Source organism: Gracilinanus agilis, chromosome 2, assembly GCF_016433145.1.
Source record: "Gracilinanus agilis isolate LMUSP501 chromosome 2, AgileGrace, whole genome shotgun sequence".
Lineage (NCBI taxonomy): Eukaryota > Metazoa > Chordata > Mammalia > Didelphimorphia > Didelphidae > Gracilinanus > Gracilinanus agilis.
Window position 1 is genome coordinate 447,252,941 of NC_058131.1, and position 9,997 is coordinate 447,262,937.

The following is a 9,997-nucleotide window of genomic DNA, read 5'->3' on the forward strand; positions in this document are numbered from 1 at the left end:
TATATATATATGGAGAGAGAGAGAGAGAGAGAGAGAGAGAGAGAGAGAGAGAGAGAGAGAGAGAGAGAGAGAGAGGTTCATACATGCATTGCCAGAGCTAGCTTAGTGTTTGGAAGGCTCCAAAGGAATGTGTGGGAGTGAAGAGATATTATTAGACTGTGTATCATAATGAAGTTTTACGGAGCCATTATATGATCTTATTGTTGTATGCCTGTGATACCTGGACAATACAACTGTCCACATTAGGAAAATGAATCACTTCTATTTGAGTTATCTTAAGGAAGATTCTGAAGATCACTCGATGCCGAGGTCCTTTATTGAGCTGAACTGTTAGACATTTGGACTCTAATGCAGAGAGTACAACTTCTATGGGCTGGCTGTGTTGTTCTAATGCTAAAAGTATGTTTGTTTAAAAACTATTTTACCGAGAACTCAAAAAGACAGGCACTCACATGGAGTCAGAAGAAGCACTCTTAAGGTCTCTGAAGAACTTTAGTATCAGTTGTGAGACACAAATACTGGCAGGTTCTGTGCTCTATGAGCAAAGCAGAATAAGAAATGTGAGATTTGCAAATTTAAAAAGATCTCCATCACAAATGTTCATATGGGCTATTTGTACACAACTTTTGGTACAGCCTTCTAAGCTGATTGGTCTGATCAGCCACAGTGGGACACTATACATTTATTCTGATATAGTGATGTCATTTTGTCTTCTTTGAATATGAAGGACAACAATCAATATACAAAATAAATCCATAAAATTGCCAGTGTTCCTAGGTAGCAATAAAATAATCTAGGAGGAAAAATAGAAAAGGAAGTATCTTTCAAAATAACTAGAAAATACATAGATTATCAGGTCAAAATGCCAAGATGAACTCAAGACATTTAAGTAAAATTACAAAATATACTTTAAAGAAAATTTTCAGTGACTTAAATAATTAGAGGGACAATCATTACATAGGGTTGGGCTTCATCAACATAATAAAATTATTAAATTACTTAAATTATTTTAGAAGCTTACTGATACATGTTTATATAATTTTGACTTGCTCAGGGTCACATAGTAAGTGTTTGAGGCCAGATTTGACCTTAGCAACATGAGTCATTTGATTCCATGTTCTGCATTCTATCCATAGGGCCACCTAGCTGCTCTCTTATTTTGGTATTTGGACCCTTTTTTCTCTCTCTTTAGATTATGTTATTTTAATGGATCTCTGAATCAAAAGCTATGAAATCACTTTTTTAGCATATTTCCAAATTACTTTCCAGAAGAATTGGTCCAAGTCATAGCTCCAATAACTGTACATTAGTATGTCTATCTTTCCACAACCCCTGAAATATTGACTATTCCCATCGATTCTCATATATACACACTCACAAACACATACATACATACATACATACATACATACATACATACACAGAGTGCTCCAAACGATCTTTCTCTCCTTATATTTCTCATAGCATTTTGCCTGGACCCCTCTCATTCTCCTTCTATTATAATTATTTTTTTAAACTTGTTCTTTATGTAAGTTTCATTAAAGCAGGAGATATCTCTTTCTAACCTTTTGTAAAATATAATTATGTATGATGAATATAATTATATTAAATGATCTAATGCATGTTATTGAATGAATTTTCCGCAGCTAACACAGTGCCTTCCTATTAAGTAGGAGTTTTTTACTTGAATAAACACATTTATGTTTGTCAGATTTTGTGGCTAGGATGTAGTTGAAGGGAATATTATATAAGACAGCAACAAGATTCAGAACATTCTTGGAACTGAAATCCAGTTAGTCAATCAAAATTTGCTTATTAAGCACCATTGTGTGTCAGGTATTGTGCTAGGTGCTAGGGATATGAAGACAAAAATTAAACTATCCCTACTCTGAAGGAACTTATTTTCTATCAGAGGAGGCAGGATATACTTTTTTTTTTTAAAGAGGAAGGCAGCATTGCAACTATGAGAGAAGATTTCATATAGAAGATGACATTTGAGCAGAATTTTGAAGGAAATATTCAAAGAGATATAGAAGAGTGATTGCATTCCAAGCACAGAGTAGGTGAAAAGGAATGGTGACAAGAAATGAAAAGATAATGGGTGAGGAATGACAGGAAGCCAATGTGGCTGGACTACAGAACATAAGGTAGGATAACATATAACAAGCTTAGAAAGATAGGTTGGTTGGGGTCAGATTTAAAGCTTTTAAAAACCCAGAGACATTGATGTTTGATCTAAAGGCAGCCATTGGGGTTTGACATAGAACCAAATTTTAGGAAAATTACTTTAGAAGATGTGTGTGTGAAGGTTATAATGGATTTAGAAGAGACCAGAACACCAATTAGGATGCTATTGCAAATGCATTGGCAAGTGGTGGTAAGGGCCACAAGGTGGTAGGCACTTGCATGAGTAGAGACAAGATGGATATGAAAGATATTATTGAGGGAGAAATAATACTTGGCAACTTTTTTGCATATATAGTATAAGGGAGAGTTGAGCCAAAGTTTTCTAACTAGGTAAGATGAAGGATGGTAGAACCCTTATCAGAAATAGGAAAATTCAGAAGAGGAGTAGATTTTCCAAGAAAGATAATGAATTCTGTTTTGGACATCATTGAGTTTGAGATGTCTGTGGGACATCAAGTTTGAAATTTCTAGCAACATTTGGAGATGTGGAACTGGTACTCAGGAGAAAAAATATATACTGTTTATATTTGTGATAATTGAACCTATTTGGACTAATGAGGTCCTCAAATAGTTGAAGAAGGCTAAAGACAGAGCCTTGAAAATTACATTTAGGTTAAGAAAGAAATTGTACCAGTACATGATAATGGAGACTTGCAAGCAATTCACATGATGACATTTTGAGGGTTTTAATTGATCACAAACTTGATATAAACTAGCATTAGTTAGATTTACAAACAAAATCTTTGATTATATATGTGTTCTGGCTTAGACAGACTGACTCAGGATAGCATTTTGTTAATTTGATTCAATATTGAAACAAAATGAGACACATTCAGCAGTTAGCAAAAGGAGATTAATTTAGCCATAGCCAGATAAGACACTGAAAATAATTCAAATTTATTTAGTTAATTGAAGCTCCCATTCTGGTGGATTAGTTAAACTACATGCCCTCTAGCTACTCATGGCTACTTTGTACTCAGGTGATTGAAGTTGTAATGCCAGCAGTAGAGGTGTGAGGTGGTACCTCAGAGTTGTTTCAATTTGCATTTCTCTAATTAATAGTGATTTAGAAGATTTTTATAAGACTAAGGAATGTTTTAATTTCATCATATGAGAATTGCCTCAGGTTTCTCACATTATTCTTGGTTCTAAGCTTTTATCTTTTGCCTTTTGAAGTATCATTTTCCAAACTCTCATCTTCTTTAGAGTAGTAGCTGCCAACTGTGTCACTGTAATTGTTTTCTTGGTAGCTGAACTCTTCTTTTTGACTTTTTGGGTGATTTAAAAATTATTATTATCAGGAAGCTTTGGATTTAAGCAATGATATTCCTTGGATTTTTTGTTTGTTTGTTTTAGAGTTAAGGAGGCAATCATTTCGATCCTTCTATTTTTATTTTACCTCTTAGTTTTAGTAGATTTGGGCAGTTTTCATTTATGATTTCTTGAAATTTGGTATCCAGCCTTTTGTGGCAGGATATGATTTTCAGGTAGCCTGATGATTTGGCAATTTAGCATAGTAGCTAGAAAGCTGAATTAGAAACCAGTATGACCTAGGCCCCCTTAACTGTTCTATCCAGCTGTGTGACATTATTCCTAATCTGACGAATACAATGAGTTGGATACAATACAATGAAACTTCAAAAGAGTTGCCTTAGAAACAGACTGACAGATGAGCAATTTCTTTCCTCTGGCCCTTTCTTTAGAAAGTCTGTTTCTAAGGCAATTCTTTCAAAGTTTAGTTGTATTGTATCCTACTCATTGTATTCGTCAGATTAGGAATAATGGACCTGGATAGAACATTTCAGGGTGCCCCCCCCCCTTCCTGCATCTGGCCTGCAGGCCTTAGTTTGCCCCTCACTGCTCTAGGCAATTCTCTAAGGCTAAAATGATTCTGTAGAGAAGCTGTCAATTTAAAAAGGTAAAGGAAGTTTCCTCTCTGGGAATTCCCTGTACTTTTGAACTTACTTGGCCTATCCAGTTCCTCACCTAACTTTTCTTAAATTATCTTTCTTTGATCTTGTTTTTTGGTAGCATACCTTACAATTCTTTTTTTTCTCCAATCTTTTTATTTTGTTTTAATATTTTTATTTGTCTCGTGAAATTTTTGCTTTCTGTTTGGCCTATTCTAATTTTCAGGGAGTTGAGTTCTGGGGTCAGTTTTACCACTGTCTCTCTTAAACTATTAATTCTTGCCTTTCTCTTCTCCCAAGCTGTCATTTAATTTATTTTATATCTCTTGCTTAATTTCTTCCAATTACTATTAAAACAAAAACAAACCCTTACCTTCTATTTTAGAACTGATACTAAGTATCTGTTCCAAGGCAGAAGGGCTGTAAGGGCTAGGCAATTGGGATTAAGTTAGTTATTTGCCCAGGATCACACAGCTGGGAAGTGTCTGAGTTCACATTTGAACCCAGGACCTCCCAACTCCTGGCTTGGCTCTTTATTTTCTGAGCTACCTGCTAGATGAAACTGAGCTGTCCTTTTTAATAAATAATTTTATGAAGTAAAAAGGAAGAGAAAAATTAACAAAACTAATGAAGACAGAAAAAATGACATTATATACCGTGTTGCATATTTGTAGACCCTTCATCTCTTCAAAAGTGTATTGAGAAGTCTCTTCTTATATCTTATATCACTGGCTCAAGAAGCTCCAGTGTTCCTTATTGTCTCTAGGATTGTATTTCTGTGAATATTTGTCCTCACAATTATGTATGCTTGCTTTAATGTTCATTTTACTTAATTAAGGTTTTAAAAGTGTCCAAATTTAACATAAATTTGTTAAACATTTTACTTAAATTAATATATTTTTCTTTTTTTAAATAAAAGTTATGTGGTTTCTGGCATTTCAGTAAGTATAATGACAGAACTATGTATTCTTAAATTAAAAGATAAATTAGTATTTATTCTTTGATTTATTTTCAGAACTGTGGAATGATGAACTTCAGTCAAGGAAGAAAAGAAAGGATCCCTTCAGTCCAGATAAAAAGAAGCCAGTTGTTGTATCAGATATCCTTTTCCTAATTTCTGGACTTTGAAACTTCTTAATAATTTTTCTTAATGTATTTTGACATTGGGTATAATAATAAGTTCTCTCACATAATGGATTACTTTAGTCCCAGCATTCTCTTCATTGAGCCACTTAGTTGTCCTCTGAGACTAATTTTCATTTACTCTGTGTATATCTTATATGTACTCTATTATGAACATGTTGTTTTTATGCTTAGACTGTGACCCTTGAAGGCAAGGGCAATTTTTACCTTTCTTTGTAGATCCAGCGCTCAGTACAGTGTCTAAGCATGCTTCCAGTCATGTTGGTTGCCATTTTTTCTGCAACTTATAAGAGATCTGCCTGGGACACCAAGAAACTTAAGTACCTTTCCAGGGTCACATGGGCCAATTTATGTGTGAGAGAGAACTTAAAATCAGGGCTTTCTGATGTTGAGGACAGTTCTCTATCCACCATACCATGCTACCTCTTGGTTTAGTATTATTTACTAATTAGTATTTTTCTTCTCATGCTCTACCTAAGGCATGATATTGTTGAAAAGCAATGCTTTGATGAAAAAAAAATCAAGCAATTCTGTTTTTGCATACATTATCTCTTTGGGCACACTATAGAGTGAAGTGAGCAGAACAAGGAGAGCAGTTTATACAATTCCAATTTTTTATATTTTTATTATTATACATTTCCAATTGTTTACTTCAAAAAGTAAACAACTCTGAAAACCTTGAGAACTTTGAGCAATAAAATGAACAAGATCAAGATAATTATAGGTCAGTGATAAAGCTCACTACCCACTTCCTGACAGAAAAGTGATGAAATTCAGAATGAGACTTGTATTTTTTAGACATGGCCACTATAGGAATTTGCATTTCTTGTTTTGGCATATGTGTTACATAGGTTTCATTTTCTCCCCCAATTGTGGGAAGGAGAGAGATTTAAGAACAAAATTTTAAGAGGTAAATTTTTTTAGTCAGTATTATTTTTTTTAAATTTTATAGTTCTCCTGTGAATCCATTTAGATCAGAAATTTTTTTTGTTTGCTATGTCTGTTTACAGCTAGTTCCCTTTTATTTTATGAGATTGTATTATTTAAAATCTCTATTTGCTGTTTGATTTTAAATATTCTATATTTGTGCAGGTGATTCTGAATTTCTTTTGTGTTCTTAATTTTGATGGCACATAACTATTCATATTAGGTTCTGATAATTCTTTTTATTTCTTCTGATTTTGCTATTATTTCACATTTATTACTGTTGTTTACTTTTTTTGTTAATATTTTCTGCTCTCTTCATCTTGACCAAATTATCTTGACCAAAGGCTTATCATTATTTTTCTTTTCAGAGAATCAGGTTTTAATTTTATCAATTATATAGTTTTTTGGTTTCCATTTCTGCTATGTCTCTTCTAACTTTCAAGATTTTCTTTCTTGTTTTTGAGTTTGTTTCTATGTTGCATTCTAATTTTTTTAGAAAATGTACTGTCAGTTTAATTAATCCTCTCTTTTTCTATTTTTTAAAAATATGTTTATAGGGATATAATTTTTTCTCAAGACTGCTTTAGTTGCATCTTAGAACTTTTTACCTTATTATTTCTTTTCACTTAATTATTAGTTGTTTCTCTGTTTTGTTCTTTGACTTAATCTTTTAAAATTTCATTATTGAGTTTCCATTTAACACTTTGTTTTGTTTGTTCTCCCTAAATTGATTATTATTTTTATTGCATTATGATCTGTGAAATATTTGTGTACCATTTCTGCCTTTTCTTTTGCTATTTTTCTATTATCCTAATCCATGCTAGAATTATTGTAAAGTTTTTAGCTTTTTGTAAAAAGTCACCCACACCCACCCCTTTGTCCTTGCCAAAAAACCTGAGCAAGAAATAGCTCCCCAAGGGGATTACAGAATAAAGAGCAAACAGGGTCAATGACATCATGGGATTGAGTACAAAATAATTGGTTACTAAGTTGAGGAATGACATAATTGGTTGGAAGTTTGGTAATGGGGGCTAACAATAACCCCTGGCCTCCTTCTCTTATGAGATTAAGAAGTGCTCATTGTGGAAATCCAGATATAACTTTTTTTTTTGCCCAAATTTTTGGACAGCAAACCAGATATCTTTGAAAGATACCTTAGTTAGGTAAAGATATCAACCTTACCTTGCATTCATCCATTATTGACCAGATGAATTTTGAATTAAATTCAGATCAAAAGAATCATTACTTAACTAGTTACAGAACAATAGCAATTACGTATAAATAGGATCAATAAGAAAATGATACAGGATCATTTTTTTGATCTTCTCAATTGTAGCACAATAATAGTAGGAAATGTTAATATTTGTCATTCAAACTTGGACACATTTAAAAGATAAGATAAATAAAAAGGGAAATACAGAACTGAACAAATTATTTGATGACAAAGATTTATGGAGCCTATAAAGGATATCTATATCTAAATATCTTTATCTTTCTATTATATAGCCTTGGGTCCTTTTTTAAAAATCTCATTATAGTTTCTATTGTTATTGGGCTTTTTTTTTTAACCCAAAAGGTTAATTCACTTTCTTAAAAATAAATAAATAAATAAATGTGCGTGTGCGTGTGTGTGTGTGTGTAGCAGTATATATGTATGCATGTAAGTATATATATATAGCCCCTATATGCTCCATTAAGTCTTTTTGATCTAACTGCTTATTCAGTTCTATATTTTCTTTTTTGTTTATCTTTCCTTTGAAATTTATCTAAGTTTAAATGAGCAACATTAATTTTTTTGTGCTACTATCTGTGTCTTTTTTCAATTTAACTTTTTAAGGGAACTTAAGTTTAACACTGATATTGGTTAGTTGTCTATGGTTCATTTAAACACAATGTATTTTCCCTTTTCTTTCTATGTCTTGAATTTTAATTTCTGTTTTGTTTCATCATGATTGCAACTTCTGCTTTTTTGGATTTAATTGATAGTAAATTTTGTCCATCCTTTGATTTTTAGTCTATAGAATAACAACAACATAATCGTAGGTAGAGCATTTTTACAATACCTTAAGGTGTATGAAACAATTTACAATTTTCTTTTATCCTCACAGCAACCTTAGAAGATAAATGTTATTATTATCCCCATTTTTAGATGAGGAAACTGAAAGCAGAGAGAGGTTAAGTGACTTGATCAGAGTCACATAACTATTAAGTATTTGAGATAGGATTTGAACTTTGGTCTTTCATACTCCAGATCTAGCATTCTATCCCTTTATGCCACCTAGCTGACTCTTTACAGCCAATATTGTGAGTTTTAAAAGTATTTTTGTTGTTGTTCTCAAGCACTTTGTCAATAAGTTAGTTTCAAGTAATATTTTTTTTAATTTTTTTTAAACCCTTAACTTCTGTGCATTGGCTTATAGGTGGAAGAGTGGTAAGGGTGGGCAATGGGGGTCAAGTGACTTGCCCAGGATCACACAGGTGGAAAGTGTCTGAGGCCAGATTTGAACCTAGGACCTCCTGTCTCTAGGTCTGACTCTCAATCCACTGAGCTACCCAGCTGCCCCTCAAGTTATATTTTTGATGCAACTTAATTCTGCAGAATCTCTTCTCCCTCCTCCTCCCATTTATTAATTCTTTTCTTTCATTTTAGAGTTTTGTCTATTGATTTTCTCCTTTTCTCTCCCTTCTCTCCTCCCCTTTCTTGCTAATAGCCTTACTTCTTATTACTTATTTTTCTCCTTCATTGATTCTCTTCTCTGGCTATCCTGAACTTATATTCCTGGCTTATGTGTTTATTTATAACTTCTTTAATTTCTTTGTATTCATATATTTAAAGCTTTTGAAGTATTAAAAAGTTCAACCCTCTTGTAAGTTATTTGCCATATTACTGCCTTTCCAGAGCTTGACACATTGTCCCTTTTTCCATTTTGCTTCACTACTATTCATATTCACTACTATTCACTTCAATTCATAAAGGCAGTAAAAAATATGGAGACATTGTTCCTTCATAGGAATTACCCTCAGTCCCAAATTTGAATTCAGTTTTACCCCCTTCCTACCCTTTGATTATGTATCTATTCATTTACCATGCAGACTCTTTTATGGATCTATGTCTTCCTACCCTTCTAGAGACAAGTTGTTCTGAGAGAGAAACTTTGATTTCCCTTCTCTAGAGTCAGGAAGTGATCTCTGTGTACCAACACCCCCCACCCCCCGAATTAGACCATGTAAGGTCTCCATATCTCATTTAAAAAATATATATATATATATACACACACACACACACACACACACACACACACACACACACACACACACACACACACCTCTTTCCTCATAGCAGTACTTTTCCATGAGCCTCCTGTCCCTATTGGGTTGACATCTCCTACAGTATTTCTTCTGTTTCAGTATCTCATTTCTGCTACCTCTCCTTTTCTCTTATAACATCAGTTCTTTTGCTGAGAGACTACAGTCATCTTTTGAATATTATTCATATGTGGACTAGATTAAGATATACCACACAATACTTCCTTCTTCCCATTTATACACACACTCATTCTGTAATTTGGTCTTATAAAAATATTATTTTACCTGCAAAACAGTTGTGGGGTTTTATCTGCTCCATCATTGTCAGTTTTTTTCCCCTTTAATTCCTTGCTCATCTTTATGAAACCTTTAAAAAAAGAATCTCTTGATATTCTTTGTTGTTTTTTTTCCCTTTAACTCAATAGAGGTTTTCCTTTCTTTCTTTCTTTCTTTCTTTCTTTCTTTCTTTCTTTCTTTCTTTCTTTCTTTCTTTCTTTCTTTCTTTCTTTCTTTCTTTCTTTCTT

The 9,997-nt window shown here is 33.0% G+C and overlaps 1 protein-coding gene across 2 annotated transcripts in view; it reads left to right on the forward strand.

The window, feature by feature from the left end:
- The window catches only part of BRMS1L (BRMS1 like transcriptional repressor), a 174,656-nt gene that overhangs the window by 148,138 nt on the left and 16,521 nt on the right, over positions 1-9,997 (forward strand). For both annotated transcript variants that reach the window (XM_044664770.1, XM_044664771.1), the window contains exon 6: positions 5,113-5,196. In XM_044664770.1, coding sequence (XP_044520705.1) covers positions 5,113-5,196 — 84 coding nt within the window. The remainder of the gene's footprint in view (positions 1-5,112; positions 5,197-9,997) is intronic.